This window comes from Capricornis sumatraensis, chromosome 1 (genome assembly GCF_032405125.1).
Source record: "Capricornis sumatraensis isolate serow.1 chromosome 1, serow.2, whole genome shotgun sequence".
NCBI lineage: Eukaryota > Metazoa > Chordata > Mammalia > Artiodactyla > Bovidae > Capricornis > Capricornis sumatraensis.
This window is the reverse complement of record NC_091069.1, coordinates 59596651-59623204: the sequence shown is the minus strand read 5'-3', so window position 1 is coordinate 59623204 and position 26554 is coordinate 59596651. Positions and strand designations below refer to the sequence as shown.

Sequence of the window (26554 nt, the reverse complement as noted above, 5' to 3'; positions counted from 1 at the left end):
AGGATGGATAAGAATATGCATGGATATACGGGAAAATGTGTGAGAAGATGAATGTATGGAAAGATGGAGAGATAGATGGGTGTATCCATCTATCGGAGTTGTTGTTCAGCTCCAAAACTGATAAGAGGGCCATTAACAGTATTAACAGGGCAGGAAGAGCAACAGCAACAATTAGAAGGGAAAACAGAAGATGAATAGTCAAGAGAAATCTGTGCCCGGGTCTTGCTCCTGTGTTGCTCTCTTATAGCCCGTGTCGTTACTTCTGATATGATGGGAGGCAGTGTGGTGTAGCAGAAAGAATGCAAGATTTGAAAATCAAAAGAATAGTGTTTGAACAACCCAGCCACTTAGTATGATTATAATTATGGTCCCCAAGCACACCACTTTGCTTTTCTAAGCTTGATTCCTTATCTACATAAACCTAAGATTATATCAATGCTCCAGTCTTATGGAGAGGATTCAATGAGAAATAAACTTATACCTATGAATGGCCGGGCACCCAGAAAATACAAACAAATGATCTCCTCTGTCCTTCTACAACTGACTGAAGACTGTCACTGGCATGCCTTGCTGAGAGCATTTTGTATCTATCTAGAACACAGTAGGTACTCAATGAAAGTTTGACTTTAATGGAAGAAATCCCCCTTCAATCAATCAGGAGATTATAACCACTGGTAAGAAATGGACAAATAGTTTTCTACCAAAAAAATTCCTTAAGAATTCATTTGTACCACCGAGTTACTAGGAACCAAGGGATGCGTTTAAATAACATCGCATTTTCTAAAAACTGATTTGTGTGAAACTTACTGGGTGCCCATCCACCTTGCCAGGAAAACCCCCTCTTGGAATTCACTTGTGGTCCACGGTGTACTTGTGTTATTATTATTTCTTTTTTCTGCAACACCCACTCAGGATGAGGTCTTTAGAGAAACAACCTGGGAGACTTTGATGAGAGGCCTGCGCCTCCCAGCTACCTCACAGGTCACATTCTGGGCCCCAGGAACCCTGTGCCCTGGGCCTGCCCCCGGGAAATGATTCATAATTAAGAGAAAAGCCCTGGGCTTTCTGTCTCTTCCTCCTCCTCTAAGCAGGCTGCAGGGAAAGGTGGAGAGGTTGGAAGGGGGATGGGGGCACTGACTGGAGCCTGGGATTGTGATTGAGAGGCCCCATTATCCACACTCTTAAAAAAATAACCGAATCTTTTCCTTTTTTATCTTGACCAATCTCATTTCACGCTCCAGAAGAGGAAGGGAGGGAGGGAGGGAGTCTGGGGCCAGGAGGGAGAGAGGAGTCAGTATTCTGTATTTTCAACGCTGCATTAAGCACATCGCCACGGTAACCAGGCAGCAACAAGTGCCAGCTCAGCGGGTTCCCAGGGAGCCCAGAGCCTCCTTCCCTCCCTCCCTCCTCTGTCCCCTCCCTCTGCCCAGGAGCGCCCAGCCCACCTGCCTCACACAGGGCGCCCGCAGTGGGTGGCTGGTAAAGAATAACCCCTGCTGGCGGGGGAGGGGAAGCAGGCCTGGGTGAAGGCCTTGAGTCTCTGGAGTCAGAGGCAGGTAGGCTGGTGGGGAGAAGGGGGGGTCACAGATGCCCTGATTCAGAGCCTCTTCCAGAAGCTCCAGGTCCTCAGACCTCTCTGGGCAGTGCAAAGGGCTCTGAAAGTGTCCGTTGCTCAGTCAGGTCTGACTCTTTGCAACCCTATGCACTGTAGCCCTCTAGGCTCCTCTGTCCATGGAATTCTCCAGGCAAGAATAGTGGAGTGGGTAGCCATTCCCTTCTCCATGTAGGGATTGGACCCAGGTCTCCTGCATTGCAGGCAGATTCTTTACCATCTGAGCCACCAGGGACCCTATGTGTATGGCTCCACCCTATCCATTCTGAGGTTCTTCCTGTAGGGTTCCTAAAAGTATGAGATGCACCCAGAGAAACTCCCACTGTTCTCACTTGTCCAGACCTTGATACCCCAAGTCACTGCTGGGTGATGATCATCCTGTCAGACAAACAGACCCCCAGGACTGCTGGGGAGGGTTCCAGGACTGTCCAAGTGACGATGGAGACATACTCCCTGCTCATCTCACACTCTAGCACCTTTGGAATGCTCAAGCCATGGGTCCTGACTGTGCCGGGTTGAATGAATGTGAGGTGTGAAGGATATTCCAATCATCTTCATCGCCATCATCACCAACCCCATTCACACTCATATTTTTCAGAAAGGGTAAACCAGGATTCATCAGAGGTAAATAACTGGGAGACCACAGGGTGCTTAAGAGCTGGGCTTAGGTTTACCTCCACTGTCTAATGGCTCCCGGATGACTCTCTATGAAGGCTTACTGAATCACTGGGACAAATAGCAGAGCTCTGATTTGAATGTTAGTCTGTCTCAGCCTCTTCCTTTGCATCATGATGGGAAATAGTGAGCCTCTGGGAAGAAGCGGGTTGAGCTGGAGGGAGAGTTAAGGGACCAGGACTGTACTGGGGTCTTTTCTCCTGGTGTTAACAAGGAGCTGCATCCCTTGGTCCATCCTTCAGTGTCCAGAAAGTCTATGCCTGGGGCACACCCTACCTCTTGTACCCTCTTGCTCCACCTGTGGCCACCACTTCCTCTTTGCAATGTTTCCCCTCCTGCCCAGGCCCACCCCTTACCTGCCACCATGCCTGCGATGGCAGAAGAGGCATAGCTGCCCTGTCCACTGGTGGGGATGTGGGGTGGGTATCCAGGCAGTGTGGGGCCCACCATCTCTCGCCCTGAAAAAATACAGCAAAGCATTATCAGGCGGGCCACTGTGGGCTCCTGTACTTACTGTCTTGCTCCGCGGAGGCTCTGCAAGCCTGACCTCTGCCATTCCCACTCTCTCCCCAGCCATTCTCTGGGCTTACTTCCCTCTCCTTCTCTGAGCCCAAGCTCCTCTCTACTCAGTGGGCCCTCACCGGGCCACGGGCTCCACCATGTAGGAGAGGCCTGGCTATTACAGGCCTCTATTATTCCCTCTCCTCCAATGATTTTATTTACAAGAATCTTAGTCATCGTCATGGTATTGGCGAGAGGCTGGGGGCCATGTCTCCTAGGTCTTTGTGGTCCCCTGTGGCATTCGCATAGCAGCCAGCACAGCGGGCCGAAATAAACACATTAGAGGCCACTGGTCACTGGCCACTGGCCACCCTTTCAGCCCCAGCTCCCAGGAGAACCAAGGTCAAGGCCCTGTGAAGGGATGGCAAAGGGGTGGCTGGTTGGTCCATCACTGTCCTTTTCTGGACCTGTGCCAGACATTGTTAATCAATCACCACACTCTTTGCCTCTGAGCCAGAATGGGGTTTCTGCTCCTCAACCTGGCCTTGCGGGTGGATATAACGTATCAGAGCTGCAAGGGACATGAAACATGTTGCCTATTCCTGACCTGGAAAGGAGATGTGGGTTGACAGGCAGTGTTTACACAAGCCTGTGAACCACTGACATCTATCCATGCCATTCCTGAAAAGAACTACTTTCAGCCAAACAGACAAGTATCCCTCTCTTTGTTTATCTATAATTTGTGGGGAATATTCCGGCCTTGGTGACATGGAGGCTGCTCCGTGAAGTTCTGATGTTCTGGCTCTGCCTCTCCTCTCCTTCAGGTAGTCAAGCCTTCCCACTCTGGAGACCCCATTTAACCTGGTGATTTCTCTCCATCCACACCACGTACCAACAACCACAATCCTCCCCCCCACCCGTGTCCCTTCTTTCATGGCCCCTGTCTGGAAGGCCCACAGGATCCTCCCTCACCCAAGGATTCTTGACCAGGTGAAAAGACATCCCAATCTGCCTGGAGATGAATACTGTCCCAGCATATATACAAAGAACGCACGTTTCACTCTCTTCCCTCTCAAAACACCCCATTTGATGATGAAGTCATCTGGTTGTCTTGAGTTTTTGGTGATGTTTGTGAGGTAGATAGGAGGTTTCCCAACCTCATCCCCGTTGACACTTGGGGCCAGATAATTCTCCGTGACGGGGGGTGGGGGTGGGGGGAGGCTGTCTTGTGCATTACAGGATGTTGGACAGCATCCCTGGGGTCTACCCTCTAGATGCCAGTAAGTTCCCACCCAGTGCAATAACCCGGAATGTCTCCAGATATTGTCACATGACCCCAGGGTGGCAAAATCACCTCTGAATGAGAACCACTGGATTAGATTATCACGATTTTATCAAAATGCCTTTACCTCTTTCCACACTGGGGGCTGCCTTTCCTCCTAGGACCCACATGGATTCCCTGTGAGCCTCTGTCAACCAGCTTACCAAGTCCACCCCACCATGGCACTGTTTGCCCAATTTTCCCTCCATCAACCCCCCACCCCCACCCTTGGGGTCCTTCTTGTGTCAGACCCTCTAGGGGGTGCCTAGCAACAGTGGAAGAGAAGGTACCTCTCACAGAACCCTGTAAGTTGTCAATATAGCAGTAACTGCCTCCTTACCTCTATTTCTAAAGATTCTTTGAAGACAATTCATTCATTTGACAAATATTGATTAATCCTGATATCCTGGGCACTTTAAGAAGCACTTGGGGATACAGCAGTAAGCAAGAATGTAAATTAGCAAGGCTAGGCACTAAGTCAAGGGAGGATAGACTGGGAGGGGTACTGGAGCCAAGCCTGGGGGGCTCAAGAGACAAGACCAGGCCTCCTGGACTTTCACCCTTCCTCTAGGGGAAAGGGTCCAGAAATCAGAGGACTTCGGTCCTCATTCTGCTTCTTCAACTAATTTTCCAAGTGCCCTCAGACCAGCCACCTACATGCCCTAAGCCTCAGCTTCTTCACATGTAAAATGAGAAAAAATAAATAAATAAATGAAAGTAGCCATACACACCTTATTACTATTACCATCATGTTATCAGCATCATTCAGAGTCAACAGTTTCATGCCACAGGAGCACACTGATTCATGCAATGGACACATTCTATAAGTTATTACATGCCAAGGGGAAACCCTACAGAATAAATCCTATTGGAAAGAGCTATTGGTGTTCATGGTTCAAAGCTGTGTGAATGTTTTGGTAAAAATGGACACCACCCCTTAAGTTCCTAATTTGTTTTGAGCATACTGCCTGGCAGTGGTTGGTGCTGGACCAAACAGAGTAGAACCCACTGGAATTTGACAGATGTGTTCAGTTGACACAGGCCTGAACAAACGAGGGCTTGGCAACTTAGGTGATAGAAGGGGAACTTCAGTATAATGAGAAGGACAGGGGGACACAGGTAGAAAATTGGATCTTTCTTCAAAAAAGACTGCAGTACAATCAGCTCTCAGACTCAGCCCCTTCGACTCTTGATGAAGCCCCTGGTACTAGAGCCCACGAGAGGCAAGGAGTGGCATGAAGTCCCTGTGGGCAGATCCAGGACAGAGGGCGGATGTGACGTGAGTAGGAGAGTGACGGAAGAGGGCGACGGCTAACTCAGGCCTGAAGCCTTTCCCCGTTCCTATTCCCTCCCTACTTCCGAGAGATGGACAGACATCTAGGTCTAGATTATGGCCAGGGAGGACAGTATTTAATTTCCCTGGCCTGCATCTTCTCATCTCTCTTATGAAGAGCTCGGTAGGATGAGAGATTGTACACTGGGTTCACCTAAATCAGTACTTGATTGATTGGGAGGGGGCTTCCTGTCGCACTGTTGAGAAGGATTCTGAGGCTGTATCTATGTCTGCTGTGACTGGGGTTGGGGGTAAGTACTCGCTCTCAGACCACCTATTAGCTATTATCGGCCTAGGTGCTCTCTGGGGCTCCCGTGGTCCCACATCTCCCCTTCTCATGTTACTCTCATCTTGTCCTTTCCCATCACCAGGTCCTGCTGCTTCTTAAGCTCTACAGCTCAGGGGGACAGAGCACCAGGACACAAGCTCTCCTTAAGCCATGATTTAATTTAGTCACAGTTGCCCTCCTCAGTCCCATCCCACGAGAACTAGCCCCTAAAATGCTCTTGGAAATTGAATTTCATCAGCTTTACTCCCTTGTATTCTGCGATTTTTAATCTTCATTTCTCAGTCACCTAACTTTCTGCCAGTGGGACAGAGGTGTCTGAGTCAGATGCTGGAGCGTCAACTCCGGGAGGCTTCCTCCCCTGAAACTTGGCCCCCTTGAAAAGCCGGCTGAGACTGTCTTCAGGACACCCTTCACCCTCAACTTTTCCGTTAGTCCCCAGGAAAGAGTGAAAGTGTTAGTGGCTCAGTCATGTCTGACTCTTTGGGATCCCATGGACTGTAGCCCACCAGGCTCCTCTGTCCATGGGATTTCCCAGGCAAGAATACTGGAGAGGGTTGCCATTCCCTTCTCCAGGGGATCTTCCCAACCCAGTGTTTGAACCTGTGTCTCCTGCATTGCAGGCAGATTCTTTACCACTAGTGCTACCTGGGAAGCTCCAGGACTCTGCTTCAATTCCTTAAATATTCGGTTTCTTTCCCCAAAGCCAAGAACTTTACAACCTTCTTAGGAATGAAACTACAGAAGCCATGAGGTGGAGGCATGCCTTCACAGCCTATTTTCTAGACTTAATTGATTTTTAAGGCTCTTCACCATAAGCTTATCTTTGGTTTGTAATTCCATCTCTTCTGCACTCAAATATATTTTCAAAATAGTTCTATTTTTAAGAAGCGGATGTAGGACTTCCCTGGTGGTCCAGTGGATACGAATTTACCTGCCAATACAGGGGACATGGGTTCAATCCCTGGTCTGGGAAGATTCCATATACCTTGGAGCAACTAAGCATGTGCACCACAACTACTGAGCCTATGTTCTAGGGCGAGCAAGCTGCAGCTGCTGAAGCCTGTGTGCCTACAGCTCCACAACAAGAGAAGCCACCGCAAGGAGAAGCCCGCGCATCCAACTAGAGAGTAGTCCCCACTCTCCCCAACTAGAGAAATAAAGTGGTAACTCACTACTGTAGCACAGTAACAAAGATCCTGCACAGCCACACAAAGTAAAATAAATTATATATATATATGAAAAGAAGCTGATGTAGACAAAGCTGCATATTAAAGGAAGTCAGGTTCTGCAAGAAAACACTAGCACCACAGAAATGCTGGTAAATATCCTACGTATCGATAGAGGCCAGCATCAGAAAACCAGGACTTGGGGGAATTCTGAGGGTAGAGGTGATTTCAGACCATTTATCGGCTCCTTTGATGTCCGCCCTCTATGTGACCTCTTTTCAACTCCTTATCTCGCTCTGATAGCAAGGAGAATTTATGGCAATCCAGAAATCTCTTTGGCAGGATTAAATATAATTTTGCACAGAAGGATGGAGGCGGGTAACGGACTCTTTGATGATAAAGCCAAAGTCAGGGCTTCCTCAACAGCTGAGCTGGAGTCAGGCGGGGAACAGACAGGACAAGGACAGCATCAATATTGCTCTCGGTCAGTGTGCTGGGACGCTAGACAGGGGCATCTGGGAGGAGCTTTTAGGGGCAATCTTCCTGCCTCCCAAACCCTGAGATTTTTTTCTTTTCTTTTTTCGCTGATTAGGGAGAAGCTGAGACCCAGAAAAAAACATCCTTAACATTGCATTAGCAGAGGCTGGGCTGGGGAGAACGTGACCTGGTGGTGACTCTGAGGCAGGCAAAGACCTGGTGGGAGGCGGTAGGCAGGGTCCAGTCCATAGGTAGCTACTCAGAGGAGGAGAGCTGGGGAGGGCGTTCAGATAGGTGATGATTATGGAATGAAAATTTACCTAGTCCTTCATCCTCTCCCCTGTCTGTAGCATCATTACCTTGCATTAATTTGGTCTTGGCTTTCTTTTTATTCTTCCAAATCAATCTCTTGCTCCCTTGCATAGGTTTCCAGCCCCCAGACTCTTGATATCATTCCCTTCCTTTTTTTTTTTTTTTTTGGCCATGGTGCCCATGGCTTATGGGGTCTTAGTTTCCTGACCAGGGATTGAACCTGGGCCCACACCAGTGAAATTGTGGAGTCCTAATCACTGGATATTCAAGAAGTCTCAAATTATTCCCTTCCTAATCTGGTTTCTTCCTACCCCGTCTCCCCAGTCTGCTCACTCTGGCTCAGCCACGTGGTAGGCGTTTAGGTCCAATCTTGATTGGAGGTTGCAAGGGGACAGTCTTTCAGGAGCTCCAGGCCACCACCTGGGCTCAGCATGGACACCAGCCATCCTGAACTCCTGTGCTGAGTCACAGGGCAGGCCCAGTTCTGTGGACTGTGGCCTTGACTTGCCTCCTGCTCTTAGTAACCATCTAGACCAAGCCTCTCCAAGCCTGGGCCCTGCTTGCTCTTCCCAGAGCCTCTGCCTCCGTGCTGCCTCTTTCACCCTCAGGCTGGGCTCCACAGCCTTCACGGGGATCACACCCTGCACATCAGCCTCACCAGGGTCTGCCTCTGGGGGCCCCCCGCCTGAATGACCACTGTGTGTCTGCTGCCTGCTGCTTTGCCCCATGCAGGGATGACCTCCCAGTCCTGCATGGACAATGGACACAGGACATGTCCGTTAAACTAAGAGCTCGTAGAAGTTGGAACCATGATCCTTGATTTGATCGCATGTTGTCTGGAGGTGCCTGAAGCCCTTAAGGGAGGGGAGAAAGTAGAGGAGGGGGTTGAGGGTAGGTTCTCTGCACTGGGCTGTTTCAACCACACTTCACACCAATGCCCAGGTCTGTGCTCTGACATATCTGCTTCCCACTGCCCTGGGTCCTTCTTGCTCCTCTCTGGCTGATCCTGCCCAGCCTCTTCACAATTCCCAGTAAGTGAAGAACTGCTCCCCGACACCACATGCTTCACCCACACCATCATCCCTTACCTGCCTCTTCTCGGCCTTCCTGGCCATCGCCCACCAGATACACAGGCAGGCAGTGGTGCCCAGTGACTGGGCCCTGCCCCACCACACATTACATTTAAGTCTCTCCGACTCTCCCCCTCCTCCCTCCCCTCCTAACCCTGTCCCATTTTCTCTGGCTGACATCACTTCACTCAGCTCACAGCCTTTTCTTCTTTAATCACTTTGGTCAAAACAAATGACCCATCTCCGCTGACTTCACCCTCTTTTGAAATTCTGCACTGAGTCAACACTTTCCTCCTTGCTTCAGATCCTTCCTCACTGCCTCTCTGCCCACACGCTGGGCTTCCTTTATGAACCCTCTACCTCTGTGCCCACCTCCTCTAAGAGGTCCTCCTTCATTAGACACGGGGATGCACAGAGGGGGGAAAAAAAAGTCCTAGGTGCCAGACAGACATGAAATGTAGAGACAGTTATAAGGAAGGGTCAATGGACTTGAATAAGATGACCTTGAGTTCCCTCTGGGTGGACAGAGGTCTGGTTCTTATGATGCAGTGATTTTCAAGTGCAACGGTTTTCCCTGGGCATAGCCCCTACTTCAGACAGAGCAGCTCTTCATTTGTCTGGTCTGGATACCTGGCTTCTGTCAAACTTTTCATTTCAAGAGAGTGTTGTGAGGCCTGGCAAGCTTGAAAACCACTGGTCCAGAAGGGCTGGCCCACTCCTGGTTTCTTCCCTGGGTCCTGGTTCAATGCCTTGGACCCACTTCTGAAATAGTCTCATCTCTGTGGCTGCCTTTCAAATATCTGAAGACTGTTATGGACCTCTGTTCCCTCCCTCACTCCACCTCTGGCCTTCTCCCTGCCTAGCCAAACACCTCTGACTTTTTCAGCCACTGCTCAGACTTTGCCTGGACGGGCCAGTGTCCTTCTGCCAGGGAGACTCAGCTCTGCTGGGATCTGATCCACAGGGCGCACACAGGCTGACATGTCACCATGTTCCTATTCAGGGATTTTGGCCAGGTCTTTCTCTCTGGGCCTGTTGCCCATCAGTGTAAGGAGAGATTTGAACTAAATGTCCCTAAGGTGCTTCCAGCCTTGAGTTGGATGAGGGTCTTGATGAAAAGCCCCTGTTTTCCTATCTCTTGGGTTGGTGAGTCACTCTGCCTGAGTGTCCTCCAAGAGAGACACTTAAGCTAGGGACACAAGAGTTACACTATGGGGACCCAATTGGGACTGACCCTCCATCCTTAGAAAATTGATCCAGAATTTGGCCCCCAAAGCCAATGCCTTTCTCTCTCCAGAGTTTTCTTTTTCTTTTCTTTTGCATTTTTTTTTACCCAGACCAAGGGTTTGGGGCTTTACTGAAGTCTGGCTCCTGGTCTTAGGGTTCTGGCATTTTCATGGGGCTTTGGGGCAAGGTTTTGGAAATCCACCAGGCACCCCCACTTCCAAGAACCCCCAGAGTGCCTGCCCCTCCCACGGCCTGACTCTGCAGGCATAGAGGACAGCATCTTGGCGCCTCCAAAAGCGGCCGGAGGAATGAGGGAAGACGATGATGGTGGAGAGGACTCGGGGGGAGTAGGGGCTAGACCCAAAGTAGGGAACTGGCGGCCGGCCGTGAGGACTCCCCCTCCCGCCCCCCGCGATGGCTGTACGGCCCGGGACCTCCCTGTCGTACCTGAGAGGAGGGCCTGGCCCGTGAACTGCCCGTACACGGAGGCAGCATGGGGAAAGGCATTGAAGGGCGGGACCGAGGCACCGGCTGGGACCCCGGAGCCGACTTGCTGCAGATCCAAAAAGGCGGAGCTAGATAAAGAGGAAGGGGTGGAGCTAGAACTGGACACCTCGGGGGTTTCCTGCTTTATGGCGAAGGGTGAATGAGGATCTGCCGGAGGGAGGGAGACAACAAGGAGAGAGGGGTGTGAGATGATGGGGCGGGAACATGCACAAACCAAGCCATGAGATGCGGGAGGGGCGGGGCGGCGAGGCGCGGGCGGGCTCCTCCCTGAGGCGGGGCGTGGGGAGTGGGCGGGGCTACGCGGTGTCACTCAGGTGGGGGGAGGAGGTGAGAGGGCACTTCTGCCTCCCTGCTGTGCCTCTGTGAGTGTAGACGCAGGTTGCGTGTGCCCCGCGCTGGAGGGCAGGCGGAGAAAGGGCCGAGGACAGAAGGCGAGATCCTCTCGACCCACCTGCTGACCGGCCAGCAGAGTCCCCCTCTCCTCTCCAGGCCCAGGGCCCTAACACCTTCCTTCTCTCCACCAGCCAGCTCTGCCCGCCAGCCGGCCCCCGCATGGCCCAGGAGATTCTGGGCATCGTACCTGCCACCACGGGGTAGGTCTGATGAGTCGAGAGGTTGCGCCCCAAGGGTGTATTGGAGGGGGTCAGGGTGGCCTTCCCGTCGTCCAGGGCGCTGTTGAGCAAGGGCAGCGGGTAAAGACCCTGGGGAACAAGAAGAAGTGAGCGCACAGAGGCTGTGGGCGGCAGGCTCTCCTTTTAAAGCCCCCCACACCACCCCACCCCCGCCAGCCGGCTCCCCCTAGAAAATACCCGCTTCCTCTGTCCCGTCTTCCCGCTCAGTCGCTCAGTCTTGACTCCACTTAGTCTGTTTAATCAGTTCTTATTCTCTGACTCACAGCCCTTCTGTTTTTCTCCCAGTTCCAGGGGCAGAACTCGCCCTCCGACAGCTCTGGAATTCAAGGCTGGCTGGTGGCAACGGCGCCAGACACAGAAGAGAGTGGGTCCTTCTAAGGACCACACCCTGGCTGGATGCTGGGCTCCTTCCGGGTTTCCTCACCCTTTCTGGGCCCACGGAGGGCAAGATGCAGGGCTGGGGCAGTTAGCACGTGGGACTGTTCAGGGTGCTTTCCTCCTTTCATTAAAATATTCTCCAGATGGGAAATGGAGGCACAGGGCTGGTCAAGACACTTCTCACACTCCCACAGGTCACACTCCCCTGGTCTGACTCCAGGACCTATGTTCTCAACCACTGCTCTGCGGTGGATAATATCATAACATCTTACATGTAAAGAGGGCAGGCATTAGATGTTGCCTGTGTTATCCTGATCCATTTCTCCCAACAGCCTTGTGATGTAGGCAAGCAATATTATGTCTGAGATGCTGAGAGCCTGAAGACCAGAGAGGTGAATGTCCTAAATCTGATCCTGGCCCCTGTGCTCTCTCCTTCAGTAAAAGGACAGATCTGACACCTAAGCAAAATAGGTAGGCTTCTTCCCTCTCTCTCCATGTCCAAGCAAATACAAATGTGCACACTCAGCTTGAAGATGATATTTGTGGTTCCTTTTGTTTAAAAATTATTAAGTGCCCCCAGGGGTTTTCTTTGTGAACCTCATTTTAGACATCACTGAGCCTCCCCTGACCTGAGTGGGCCATCTCCTCCAATGCTTCTTCCAAGAAGAACTTGTTCAATTAAAGGCAAGGGTACATCACCCCTCATCATGATACCCTCCCATCAGCCCATGAAATAGCCCACACCTCTGCTCCCCACATGCAGATCACACATGTCACCAATGTGCTCTGTGAACTGGTGTGCAAAAACTGAAACCAAGGCCTGTGCTCCGTGGTTATATAACAGCTCTCTAAAGGCAATCACTTTCAACGATTTGAGCTGGGTTCTCCAAGGAGCCACAGCAGTTTCTGGTTGCATGCCAGGGACTTATGGAAGTTGCAGTCAACTCTGGAGACCACAAGGGCACCATTAGCCTGTAGCAGCAATTACTGACTAAATGGCACTCTGGTTCTCCACCTTCTGAGGGAGCTTCCTGCTTCTAGGCAGGGTAGAGTTACTTAGAGCCTGGTTTCACGAAATTGAACAAAATGCCTGACTTCTAGAAAGTGTAAGAAAAGTTTAAAATGTTTTGTGGACATGTTGATCTGATACAAAATACCTCTTCAAAATCCTGGTGGTGTTAATTACCCAGTCATGTCTGACACTCTGCGACCCTATGGACAGTAGCTCACCAGGCTCTCTGAGCATGGAATTCTCCGGGCAAGAATACTGGAGTTGGTTGCCCTTCCCTTCTCCAGGGGCTCTTCCCGACCCAGGGATTGAACCCAAGTCTCCTGTATTGCAGACAGATTCTTTGCCATCTGAGCCACCAGGGAGGTGAAAGTCGCTCAGTTGTGTCTGACTCTTTATGACCCTTCAGGCCAGAGTACTGGAGTGGGTAGTCGTTGCTCTCTTCTCCAGGGGATATTCCCAACTCAGGGATCGAACCCAGGTCTCCCACATTGCAGGCAGATTCTTTACCAGCTGAGGCACAAGGGAAGCGAGCCACCAGGGAAGCCCCACCTCAAAATCCTATAGCTCTCCAAAATCTAACAATTCAGTGAAAAACAAACAAACCTATAAATCACACATTTCAGTAATGTTACCCTAAATGCCTTAAACATATCAAGGATGATTGGATTTCTTATTGGGGTGGGACTTGAATTGGGGTGCAGAGGGCACAATTCCTCAGGACTTGGACAAGTTTGAACTCTTAGCTTTAGTCTCCTTGACCTCTCTGGGCCTTGGTTTTCTCACCTGGGTAACAGGGATAATAGATCTTCTTTACAAGGCTGGTGCAAGGATTAAAGGAGATTTTATATACCTACATTAAACACCTAGCACAAAATGCTTAGTAACAAACATGTTCAATAAATAGCTACTTTAGAGTTATGTGAAGGGTCACAAGCTGCCCAGTTCTTGAGGCTCTGTCATCATAATATTCACACTGTGTTGATCTGTTCTTGATACACTTGTGAAATAGAAGAACAAGAGCTTTTCAGACTCCTAACTGTGCCTGGTAGTAAAATAGCAGCCAGAAATGAGCCCACAGAAATGTTTATGTTGAATGCTTTGCCTTTCGTTGATTTTACAGAAAAGATGGCCGTGCTTTTGCCCCATCCTGAGGTCAGGTGTGAGGACCCGTGCTTCTCTCTCAGCTCCCCAGACCAGAGGCCCTTTCCCTGCCCAGCAAGAGGACACTGGGGTGTTCCTTTGGCAGCAATGGCAGCTGTGGGAAAGGCAAGGAGCCCCAGGCACAGGCTAGGTCCTCCCTGTCCTTCCACATCGAGCAGGGGAATGAATGAGGGAGGGAGTGATTAGCTGAGCGAGGCACTGAATCAGTAATGGACATGACTGAACCTCCATCTCCTCAACAGTAGGATGAAGGAGTAGAGTAGTTGTGTGGTTTTTAAGTTCTCTTTTTCCAGTCTTCAAATAAGAACTCGCATAGGAGCACCATATTTAAAACAGGTGACAGTGAACCAGTGTGAATGAAACCAGGGCCTGTAGGTCTGAGCTCTACGAACTTTCACTCCTGTCAGCTCTCTCCACCCTCCTTAGCCCTAGTCCTCTCCAGGCAGATGGAAAGACTGGACTGAATGGGCCCTGCGGGCCCTCTGGCTCAAGACTCTCCATTGGCATGATCCCCTATGTATGGATGTCAGTTTGGAGTAGGGTCTTGGGACTCTTATAATCAAGCAAGGTCCCTCAGAGGGGTAAGGGAGCTCAGGAATGGTTCTGCACAACCCAGTGGGTCTCAGCAGCAAGGTTTCTCTACCAGGACACTGAGTTGTGTGGGGTCCATGTCTCACAGCAGGTTCCCGGCAGACCTACCGCTGTGGCCCCATTCCCCTCCTGCCCAGTCAACCCCGGCCTGGGGAGCCATGTGCTGACTCGTGGCTGATCGCCCTGCCCTCTCCCCAGGTCTGCTGACAGCCAGCCTTCTCTGAAGCCCTCCTGGTTGCCACAGCCGAGGCTGATAAAATCGCTGACGCAGATTGCCTGCCCAGCTGCGTTGTTGGCAAGGGCCCAGCCACCCAGCCGGTCACTGGCAGTGGTTCAGCCGGTGACTGGCATCATCACCATTGTCCTGCTCAGATCTTAAAGCTACACGGGCTTACCTCACTCCTGGCTCAGATGACACCTTGAGCTGAGAGGAGTGAGCAGACACTGCTCTAGAGAAAATCCTCAGCTGATTGATAGTGTTGGTTTGGGGGATGGGGAAGACACTGAGACTGTGGTGTTGACAGAAGATAATTAACAGAGGTGCGGAGTCATTTTTTGGCTCCTGGAGACACTTTGGACATCTCTGCCAGTCTTTCATAGAAGCCAGCCTCTGATAAGCCATTTCACCTGTCCTGAACACTGGGAATAAAACTTTGCTTGTAGCTTGCATTTCTCGGGTTGCATTTCTCATTGCATTTACTCTGCTGCTGCTGCTGCTGCTGAGTCACTTCAGTCGTGTCTGACTCTGTGCGACCCCAGAGACGGCAGCCCACCAGGCTCCCCCGTCCCTGGGATTCTCCAGGCAAGAACACTGGAATGGGTTGCCATTTCCTTCTCCAATGCATGAAAGTGAAAAGTGAAAGTGAAATCGCTCAGTCATGTCTGACTCCTAGCGACCCCATGGACTGCAGCCCACCAGGCTCCTCCGTCCATGGGATTTGCCAGGCAAGAGCACTGGAGTGGGGCGCCAGTGCCTTCTCCGTGCATTTACTCAGTCTACCTTAATTAAGCATCTGTTAGAGGGGCACAATGGGAGATGCTGGAGGTAAAAAGGATCCCTTGAGATGCTGCCCTGTGCTCAAGAAATGTGCTGTATCTTGACATCTCTGTCCGCTAGGCAGTGACGCTACCCCATGAGTTCTGGGGAGTGGCCCCTCCCACCCCGGACATGCAGAAGTCTGGGAGAGTGAAAATGAAGCGTGTCTGAGGGGCAGGGAAGAATTCATGGACCAGGTGAGGCTTGAGCTGAGTCATACTAGCCGAGCAGTACTTTTCCAGGCAGAGAAGTGGGAGGAAGGCATTCAGCGAGGCGGGCACACCGTGTGCCAGGGCAGAGAGGTGTGAACGAGAGGAGCGTGAGCATGGCAGGCACAGGGGTGGGGAGGCGTGAGTGGCTCGAGGCGGGGCTGGAGGTGTCAGTGGAGGTCATGCTGTAAAGGCCGGAGCTGCGACTTTATTGCTGTAGGACCTGACCCTGCTATCTGGGGGAGACACTGTGGCAGGGGGATGGCACGGTTGGTTGCATTGCTCTAAGCTCAGAGGCTACAGGTGAGGGAAGGCAGGGGACTGGAAGGATGAGCAGGAAGATGCTGCTAGTGTCTGGTGAAATAATGCCCATGACGGCCTCGGAGCTGCTGGAAGCACGTGCCCTGGGCCCATCAAGCAACTTCTAGATGCTTTTAGAATTGCCAGTTGATTAGGGAGCTTTCAGAGACCATGTCTTGCTCTGCCCTCCCTCCCACCTGTCTGCTCACCTCCCGTGCCCGGCTGGCCCCTCACCTGCTCGCCTTTGGTGTGGCTGGGGGAGGCGTAGGCCTCCGGGTAGTGCTGCCGATCAAAGGGGCATTCAAGCGACTCGAGGTGGTGCTGGCTGAAGGTGTCCGTGCGGAGGTGTTTGCGGGGCCCGCTGCTGCTGCTCTGGGAGTCAATGCTCAGCCGGCAGCTGTCCTGGTCACCTGGCAGGCATCCCCCAGCAGGGAGAAAGCTTTCAGGGGGCTTGTCGACCCATCGCCCAGGCAAGAGTTGGGAAGCAGACTCACTTGGGAAGAGGGAAGAGCAAGACTTCCGGATGGCTTAGAGACAATCCACAAAGTCCTGGGCCTAGGGGGGGTCTCTGTCTCATCAGTAGTAGTAGTATTAGTCACTCAGTCATGTCTGACTCTTTGTGACCCAGTGGACTGTAGCCCTCCGGGCTCCTCTGTTCATGGGATTCTCCAGGCAAAAATAATGAAGTGGGTAGCTATGCCCTCCTCCAGGAGATCTTCCTGACCCAGGGATCAAACCCGTGTCTTCTGCATTGCAGGTGGATTTTTTACCACCTGAGCCACCAGAGAAGCCCTGTCTGAGCAGTTGCCCTCCTGCACCCCCAACCTACCCTCTCGTCCCCCCAACACTCACTGTCATCCATCTTCCTCTTGCTGTCGCTGCCAGGCTGGGCGATCCCCAGGAGCCCATTGATGGAGTAAGTAGAACCCAGAGAGTCCGACTGCGGAGATTCTGGGGGCGTCACAGCTGAGCTGGGGACTGCAGTGGGGCAAGACAGAGGGTCAGGATGTGGGCCTGACACCCCTCAGAGCCCCTGCCACCACCACAGAGGAGTCAGGGGCCCTGCCTACTGGTGCCAGGGTTCTGGCCTGCATTGTTTCCAGCCCTCAACATTTCAGAAAATCTTCCCTGGGATTCCAGCCAGGTTTGGGCTCAGTTCGAACACATGGGTGTGTCTGTGTGGACATGTTTGTGTGCAACTCTGTGTGTGTACTTGGATGGGAGTGTGTATGCAAGGGGCTGATTGTGACTGTGGGACCCTCGGCACTCACTCAGCGTGTGTCCTGGGCTCAGGGACTTGGTGGCCACGCAGCTGTCCATGGGAAGGTTGAACGGCTGCTGCACTTTAGTCCGGATGATTCTGTAAGGAAGAGAAGAAAGGCTCTTATAGCAGGAGACAGGGCTTCTGGCTGCCTCAGCTCTATCCACCTTTTTGAGATCCCACTTGAGTATCTATAGACACCTCAAACTCAGCCCATTCTTTTAGCTGCTAAATTTCATCCGACTCTTTGCAACCCCGTGGACTGTAGCCCACCAGGCTCCTCTGTCCATGGGATTTTCCAAGCAAGAATACTACAGTGAGTTGCCATTTCCTCCTCCAGGGATCTTCCAGACGCAGGGATCGAACTTGAGTCTCCTGCATTGCAAGCAGATTCTTTACCCACTGAGCCATCCGGGAAGCCCCAAACTCAACCTGTCCACACTCAAACCCACGACCTTACTCCTCAGGCCTGGTCCTTCCCATCGTTCCCGTTCCATGATTAGCCCACCGGTCACTCAAGGCAGAAATACAGGTGGGGCTCGGTATCTGCCTCCCTCCCTCCTCCACTGAGCTGTCATCAGGTTCGGCAGATTTGACCTCTTGTCTCTCTTCAGCGTTGATCCCTCTCTGCATCTCACTGCCCCCACTAAACTCTACCTCCAGGGTCACTCACTGGCCCTCTCCTATCTGCTCCTGACCCTTTCTAATCCTTTCTTTCTATTGCAGCCAGACTGGACTTTCTGAAATGCAAGTCAGCCTCATGGTTAACATCTCATGTGCAGGTTCTTGCCATTGCTTATCGGTGAGAGGTAAGAACACATAGCATGACACCCGGCCTCTGAGGGGCAAACAGCCTTTATTCACATCTCCACCTCGGTCTACCTTTGCTCTCCCCTTCCCTTTACCTGCTGGCTTTCTTTTCAGCTTTTCGTTTCTTTTTCTTTTGGCCATGTGGCTTGTGGGATCTTAGTTTCCCAACCAGGGATCGAACTCAGGCCCTCAGAAGTGAAAGTGCAGAGTCTTAACCACGGGACTTCCCTCTTTCAGCTTCTTGTATAAGATCTTGTTAGCCACAGGGCCCTTGCATGTGCTATCTCAAGCTCCTTTCACTCCCCCTTTCACCTAGGTAACTCTTATTTGTTATTTCTTACTTGGGACATCTTTTCATAACCTCCCTAAACCAAGCCACCTGACACCAGCTCAATGCCCTCGTATTTTTCTCCCTAGCCAGACTTAGAACTGCATTTTTACAGTTGTTTGTGTGGACATCAATTAGGACTTGATTAGTGTCTGTCTTCCCACTGGACTGTAAGTGCCACACAGACAAGGCTTGTGCATCCTCGGGGCGTACATGTGTGCTAAGTCATTTCAGTCGTGTCCGACTCTTTGCAGCCCAATGGACTGGATGATCCTCTGTCCATGGGAGTTCCAGGCACAGCACTGGAGTGGGTTGCCATTTCCTCCTCCAGCCTTAGGGCCTACACATGAGTAAATTATGTGTGAATGAATGAGTGAGTGAATAACTGACTGAGGTGGTGACTGAATGACTGAATGGCTAAGCAAATGAGTGGATGCTTGAATGAGGTCCAGGTTAGGGGTCTTGTGTCTCATGCAGGAAAGGCTCGATTCAAGAAGAAGTTTCTTTTATTGAATGAAAGAGGATGTGGTATGTGGGGAAGGAAATTGCAGGGAGTCCAGCCCTGGGGAGGGGGGTAGGTTGAGGTGGGAGTGGGGATGCTATAGAGGGGTGGTACCTACCCTGGGCCCAGGGCACTTCCAGCCTGACTTTTCAGCATGCACCGCCCTCCAAGGTTCTGTTCCACTCAAGTCAGGTCTCCATCATGATTCCCCCAAAGCCCAGGGACCCCAGTCCTTGGCTGCGGTGTCCCTCTCACCTGTTGATGGAGCTGACACTGGGCACAGTGTCGTTGTCACAGACACCCTCGGCCAGGAGCCGGTCCCGAATCTCCCAGGCGAACATGGTTGGGTTCTGCCGCTTGTAGTCCCCGATCTTCTCCACCACCTTGGGGGTGGCCACCTTAGGCTTTGAGCCCCCTATCACTCCAGGCCGGATGCTCCCAGTCTCGTAGTACCTACTCCAATAGAGAACCCCAAAGAAGTACCCAGTAAACAGGTGGGGATCTTCGGGCAGCAAATTAGCCAAAGACTCTCGTTCCCCTCTGAGGCTTCTTGGGGAAGGGCCTGAGGGGGTGAATGGTGACCCCCAAGGCTGGTCTCTGGCACCACGATCCTGTCACTGCCTGTTTCCCTTGCACGGGTAGGTTTATGCTGCTGCTGAACCAGAACACTCTTCAAAAGGCCTCACCCTGGGATGCCTGGTTTCTCTCTTTCCTGTCATCCCTCTGGCCAGTCTCCTTCACCTGAACACCTTCAGGAAGCACCTTATGGAGCACAAAAGATCTCCCTTCTAAGGAAGGACATTTTGAGTGTGCTCTGTGTGTATACACAGGCTCAAGGTGGTGGCCGTGTGCTCCATCCAGTTTTCCTTGGCTGAAGCATGACTGACTGTTCTCGACCATCCTGGTTCTACTCCTCCTTCCCCAGAAAGCCAGCTGGGGTCATTGGGCCCTCTGCCCTGACTTTCTGGTTTCACCTTTGTTCTCCATAAAACCCCTCCAACCCCCCTCCACCCCACCCCACAGCCCCGGCCACTGGTTTTCCACCCGGTTACATGGTTCAGGTTGAAGCTGGTCCTCATGGACTCTGGAACACCAGCCTGGCTTGGAGCCCTGGCATGTCCAGCTCCTTAAGCTAAGCCAGCTCTCTTGGGGTCTCCCCACACCCCATCCCCCATCCCCCAACCAGCTGCTTGGGCAGATCAGTGACCTGTGTCAGGAGAGCCTACCTCTCCTCCTTGGGGGAACTCTGGCCTCTTTAGCCATGAAATAAAACCTGGCTCTTTAATACTCCCTTTAGGGTGTCACCATCCACTAGCACTCAGCCCCTCTTGGGGTGCTGCAACCCACCTGGGAAGCCCCTCTCCTGACCCCAGGAGACCTGGGGCTTCCCACGTTCAATTATAAGCCTTGACCTCTTTGAACCAGAGCTCCTCCTGAATCTCACTTCTGGGTTGGGTAAGGGAGACACTGAACTGACACAAAGCCCAGAAAACCCCACGCATGGGCACTTCCACTGGAAGTGGTCCTCCAGGCTGGACTATGCTTTGCTGCTCCTGGTCCCTCCTGAACCTTTAGGTTAATAGCTCTTAACTCTGGCTGCAGAAAATTAGAATCTTAGGGCTTAACACTATACCCAAACTTGGGCTCATTCCCTTAAAGTTTTGCCTTAACTGGTGTGGGCCAGAGCTTAGACATCCAGTTCTTTTCTAAATTAAGATTCCCCAGGTGACTCCACTGTGCGGCCAGGGTTGTGAACTGCTGATCTGGAGTTAGCGTTCGTAAGCGTCACCTGGTCATCTCATAAAAATCACAGTGTCCTGATCTGGCTCCCAGAGAGGGTGCTGCCATGGGCCTGGTCTAGGGCTTAGGATCTGCATTTCATCAAAACACCCCAGTGCTTCTGTTGCAAGTGCTTTGGGAGTTACAGTTTGAGAAGCACAAACTCAGACACTCCTCGTGCTGGAGCAAGACCTCAGGAGCCACCTCTGATTGCGTGTCCCCTCCCTGTTGGTTGCTGTTCAGTCGCTCAGTCATGTCCGACTCTGCGACTCCAAGGACTGCAGCATGCCAGGCTTCCCTGTCCTTCACCACCTCTTGGAGTTTGCTCAAACTCATGTCCATCCCTTGGTCTCAGCAGGGGGGAAGCCTTTTGGGAAGATTCTTCTGCTTTAGAAACAAAGAAGCGCATAGAAAACAGGACATGGGGCAGACGAGCAGCAGATGGGCGAGGCCCGCACATCCTGTTCAGACCCTGGGACCCAGGCCGGACACTGGAGTGGACCCGAGTCCCTGGGAGGGAAGGGGGTGGGGGTAAATTTTGTGCTTACCTGCCAAGGATCTTGCTGACACAGCCATGGCTGACACGGAGCTGGCGGGAGATGTCGCAAGGCCTCACGCCCTGGTGGGCTAGGTCCACGATGCGCTGACGCACCACTTCAGGCAGGGGTCTGCCATTCACAAAGGCCCCTCCCAGCTGGTTCAGCCCTCCGTGGCCTGAAAGACAGTAATCCGGGGGGACTGCTGTCAGGGCCACCAGGCAGAGAATCAGCCAGCATATGGGCCTTGGCTGATGAGAGCCCCTAAACTTGAGCTCTGTTGGTCACACCCCCTGGGGCTCTGCTTCCCGCCTCTGAGTAGGGGCTAGCTCAGGGTGGCAGGGGCAGGGATGTATGATGCCACAGAGGGGCATATTCCACTCTGGGGACCTTTTGTGTCTGCTCAGCATCCTCTCGTGGGCTCCCCAGAGGGCTCAACAGATAAAGAATCCACCTGCGGTGAGGAGACACAGGTTCAGTGTCTGGATCAGGAAGATCCTCTGGAAGAGGAAATGGCAACCCCCTCCAGTATTCTTGCCTGGAGAATTCCGTGGACAGAGGAGCCTGGCAGGCTACAGTTCATGGGGTTGCAGAGTCAGACATGACAGAGTACACACACACAGTCTCCTTTCAGACCCCCAGCACCTCACTCCAAATAACAATCCCATCACCTTCCTCTACCCTCTGGAAAGTATCTAAAGAGTTGAGGATTCAGATTGTCTTCCTACTCTGATGCTGAACTGTGTAATCTTGGGGAAGTCTCCATGTTTTCTCTGCGTGTCTGTTCACCTCTAAAATGAGGGCATGGGACAAAGAAATCAGTGGTATTTAAGTGTGTTTTCCTCATTCTTGTTTTGAACTATAGAGCAAGATTTTTTTAAGCACAAAGACAATGAGAAACCCAGACTCAAAAGAATAAAAGCAGAGCTTCTCTGGCTCAGCTAGGACAGAGCGGGCCTTGTCCTTGGGCTCCCAACTTGAGCTCTGTTCAGTGCACTGAGAGGCAGGCAGAGACCTCACTGGCCCATGTTCTGGGGCTTCCAGAACTGACGTGCCAGGCAGTGGGCAGTGGCACAGAACGTGGACACACCGTGATGTGCGCCTGTCTCCTTAGCTGCCTTCCTGACTCGGCCTCTACCCTCCAGCCCCAGCGTGTGTTTCATTCTGAGCCCATCCACCTATTCTTAACGCATATTTCTTGAGTACCGACTACATGGCAGGCACTGTACCAGGCCCTCCCAATGTTGAGTTGGATAAGGTAGGTATGATTCTTGTACTTGCCTCATGGGGTTCAAATGAAGAGTTAGACCAGCTGGTGGCCATATGGCCACATCTGGGACACCAGAAAGGGACCTGAGCCAGCACTGGGACTCGGACATGAAAGGGGTTATGGGAACCCCTGGAGGGGACCAAGCCCAGGCTCAGGGGACCAGAGAAAGGTTCCTGGTGTTGGTATTGGATTAGTTGCTAAGTCGTGTCTGACTCTTGCAACCCCATGGACTATAGCCTGCCAGCATCCTCTGACCATAGGACTCTCCAGGCGAGAATACTGGAGTGGGTTGCCATCTGCTTCTCCAAGGGATCTTCCTGACCCAGGGATCAAACCCAGGTCTCCTGCGTGGCAGGCAGATTCTTTACCAGCTGAGCTGTGAGGGAAGCCCTAGAAGAGTTCCTGGAGAAGTCTAAACTGAGGCTGAAGATAAAGAGGTGTCAGACTAGAGAAGGAGATGAGGAAGAAAACTGTCCCAGGCAGTGGGAACAGCATGTACAAAGGCTTAGGTAAGAAGGCATCTGTTAGATTTATTAACATACTCAGTTCTCTAAAATCCCTAGATTCTGGGTGGGCAAACTTCAGGCCTGAGGTCTTCCTTTGGCCAATGAGGACACCAGGGCTTAGAGAGTCACAGTGAACATTCATGTGACTGATGTGACTCAGCCTGCATGATGGGGGGTCAAGATCTAACCAGGAACAAATGCCCCTGTTGGGGCTGCTGGGAGAGCCCTGTTCTATAGCCAGAACAGATCCTGGAAACTTGGCCTTGGCCCTACAGTCCCACGCTAGAGATGCCATGGTCCCGGCATGATGATTTGGTGATCTGGCTAGGATGGCAGAGCCCCAGGGTGGGAGTCAGGGGAACAGGCGGGCGGGTAAGGAGGAAGAGCCATTGCCAGGCCTCCTGTGTCAGCCTGTTAAGGACTATTTATGGCTGAGGGCTGGACGTGCCTCTGCTAGGCACACTGTGCTCATTACTGCCCACTGACTTAGCACATTCAGAATTGCCTTGCAATGACCCCTCAGGGGCTCAAGCTGTCTTCAGCAGAGCGGTCAATGTCTGTTTTTTTTTAAGAGGCTACAAGTGCCTCTGGCCTGGGCACTGAGTCAGGAGGAAAAGCCCGCTAGCCAAACACCTGGCAGGAAGGACGCTATGACCCATCTCCCTAGTGGAGGCCACTGGGTGACCTTGGGCACTGCTTCCACCTGTCCAGTTCTAGGCAACTCGCCTTAGCCAGTGTGTTTCCACCAGGGCCGGGAAGACATCCGGGTGCTCAGCAGAGAGGCCTGAGCCCGCTTTGGAGAGGGCTGACTTCTCACTGGCCACAGGCAGTCCTGGAGAGTGGCTCAGCCTTTCCACCCTCACTCCATTCCTGCTGCTTTTGGCTCTTCTGGGTCCAGACACTGAACACAAGGGGGCACCAGAGAGCCACCCAAAGGGGCAAGACCTGGAGCAGCTCATCTTTGTCCCCATTTTCCAGAACTTAAGACTGCCAAGCCATCTAGGAGCTTAGGTGTCCATGCTAGGTCCACTACATCTGAAAGCTAGGGTTCCTACAGGTGGAAGTCTTCACCCCTAGAAAGGCAATTGGTTAAAAAAAAAAAACCAAAGGCTATTTTTTTGGTAGCATGAATTGGGAATTGTACCTTAAAAACAAACCTATCCTGTTTCTCCATTGAAGCTGAGGGTCACTGTCCTAAATCTTCCTGAAGGGCTTGCTGATCGATATCCTTAGAGACTCAGACGCTCTGGAACCCATTGGAAGGGTTATTTACTGGATCAGCTGGCATCTGTGTGACAGGGAAGATGTACTCATACCTCTGGCTCTTAAACTGCAAAGTCCCTGGTGATTTATTTCATTTTATTGACTTCTGAGTTCTTTATATGACCGTGCAAAGGGTGTTGGGCTAGATTCCTGTGTTGACTCTGCCTATTTTAATTTCTTTTTTTCAGTAGTTTTTTTATTCTGAAAAGTTGCTTGAATTCTTTTTAAAAATTCTTTAAATTTCCTTCTGAAGAGTAGTTTCTTTCTCCTCCTCCCAGGCTTATTATTATTAATTTGTTCATCCCTCCATGTATACAGTATTTTACCATCTAGTCATTTTTTTAAATAGTAGGTCCTTGTTTGTTACCTATTTTATTTATTTATTTTTTTGGCCACGCCACATGGCACGTGGAATCTTAGTTCCCCAATCAGGAATCAAACCCACACCCCCTTCACTGGGAGCACAGAGTCTTAGCCACTGTTGTACCAGAGAAGTCCCTAGTTATCTATTTTAAATATAGCAGTGTATACCTGTCAATCCTAAACTCCCAATCTATCCCTACCCCCTATACCCCTTGGTAATGATGAGTTTATTTTCTAAGTCTGTGAATCTGTATTTGCTTTGTAAATAAGTTCATTTGTGTCAATTTTTTAGGTTCTGCATATAAGCATTATCATATGATATTGTCTTTCTCGCCTTATATTTTTTATACATTTTTTAAGAGTTACGCTCCATTTACTGCCTGTTTTAATTTTATGATTTGAGAAAGTTGGGGTTTTTTTTCAAGCATATTGTTTCTATCCGCTTATTAAGAACTAAATAAAACGTCCTGCAGTGTCTGATGCTGACCTCAGGTAAAGAAAATTTCAGAGGAAAACTAACTGCATGTACACCCCCCACCTCAGCCCCATCTTCTTAGAATAATGATTTTTATTTTTTGTATATTACAGTTTTCATCGCTTTTGATCTCAACACATATATACCAAGTGGGTGTATGCTTAGTCTTGAAGTCTTATCTGACACTTTGTGACCCCATGGACTGTAACACACAAGACTCCTCTGTCCATGGAATTCTCCAGGCAAGAATACTGGAGTCTGTTGCCATTTCCTCCTCCAGGAAGTCTTCCTGACCCAGGGTTGGAAACTGTGTCCCTTGTGTCCCCCGCATTGGCAGGTGAATTCTTTACTCACTGAGCCACCTGGGAAGCCCGTAGATACCAAGTACTGAGTATAAATCAGAACACTGGGAAAGTCACCTTGAACAAGACAGGAAAGCTGGCCCTCGAGGACCTTACGATCTTTGGAGAGATGCAGTCAGATAAATTGAACTCCCCTGGTGGCTCAGACAGTAAAGAATCTGCCTGCAATGCAGGACACTTGGGTTCGATTCTAGGGTTGGGAAGATCCCCTGGAGAAGGGAATGGCTAGCCACTCCAGTACACTTGTCTGGAGAATCCCATGGACAGAAGAGCCTGGTGGCTACAGTCCATGGGGTGGTAAAGAGTTGGACACAACTGAGCGACTAACACACACGCAATCAGATAAATTGGGAATCATCACGTTAAGAGAGAGGTTTTTAGGAAGAGGTAAGTCAGATGCCAGAGGAGCCCAAAAGTGGTCAGAGGGAAGCTGTAAGGCAGAATGACTAGGAGGTAACCAGAAGAAGCTTCCATAGGAAGAAAATCCACACACAAGGCTTTGGTGCTCTCAAGACATGGAAAGACATTTACTATAGCTGTCAGAGAGGCAGGGTAGAGGGTGAAAAGAGCCTGCTGGCTGCGAATGGAGACAGGCCCAATGGTTTGAGGTTTGGAGCCGAGTCCTCGTCACCCAAAGGCTTTTGTCCCTCCTGTGTCCGGTGTGGGGGAGTGGACGCCTTTGGGCGAGTCACCGCCAGACTAGCAGCCTAGAGGTGGGCGCATCCTTCCTTCCTGCCCCAGCGTTACCCACCATACTGACCATCTGTCCATGTGGCTGTGAACCAGGTGGGCTCTCAGGCCGGAAGCCAGGAATGAGTAGGAGCCCCTGGTTGGGCGGGGGTGGGAGGTGGGGAAGGTGTGACCCAGGAAGAGGTTTGAGGCTTCCTGAACAAAGGCCCTTTGTTGGTCTGGAGGTCGTGGGGGTGGAGGAAGAAGATAAGACGGCCTGGCTGGACAGAAGTGGCTTCTGACTGTGAGATCCTCAGACAAAGGGATGCCAGCTTGCCTGGGCACAGAGAACTCTGAGCCTATAGTGAGGGGACAAAGCTCTACAAAGGTCTGGGTGAAGCCTGCAGTCCAGAAATGTATATTTTGGAAAAGTGACCATTTGGAGAGATCTGAGGGCTTTCTTTTGTCATTCTTCACTCCTTAACAGCGCTCTGAGGAGTAAGGATGGTAGGAGGAAAACAGAAGGGGCTTCCCAGGTGGCGCTAGTGGTAAAGATTCCACTTGCCAATGCAGGAGACACAAAGGACATGGGTTCCATCCCTGGGTCGGGAAGATCCCCTG

At 51.4% G+C, this 26554-nt stretch overlaps 1 protein-coding gene across 1 annotated transcript in view; it reads right to left on the bottom strand.

The window, feature by feature from the left end:
* PAX8 (paired box 8) overlaps positions 1-23096 on the bottom strand; it is a 31188-nt gene extending 8092 nt beyond the window's left edge. Inside the window, exons 1-9 of the mRNA XM_068966796.1 lie at positions 23075-23096; positions 21038-21203; positions 18966-19163; positions 17081-17169; positions 16662-16787; positions 16044-16219; positions 11071-11191; positions 10431-10637; positions 2644-2745 (exon numbers count right to left, since the gene is read on the bottom strand). Coding sequence (XP_068822897.1) covers positions 2644-2745; positions 10431-10637; positions 11071-11191; positions 16044-16219; positions 16662-16787; positions 17081-17169; positions 18966-19163; positions 21038-21203; positions 23075-23096 — 1207 coding nt within the window. The remainder of the gene's footprint in view (positions 1-2643; positions 2746-10430; positions 10638-11070; positions 11192-16043; positions 16220-16661; positions 16788-17080; positions 17170-18965; positions 19164-21037; positions 21204-23074) is intronic.
* Between the last annotated feature and the right edge of the window lie 3458 nt (positions 23097-26554).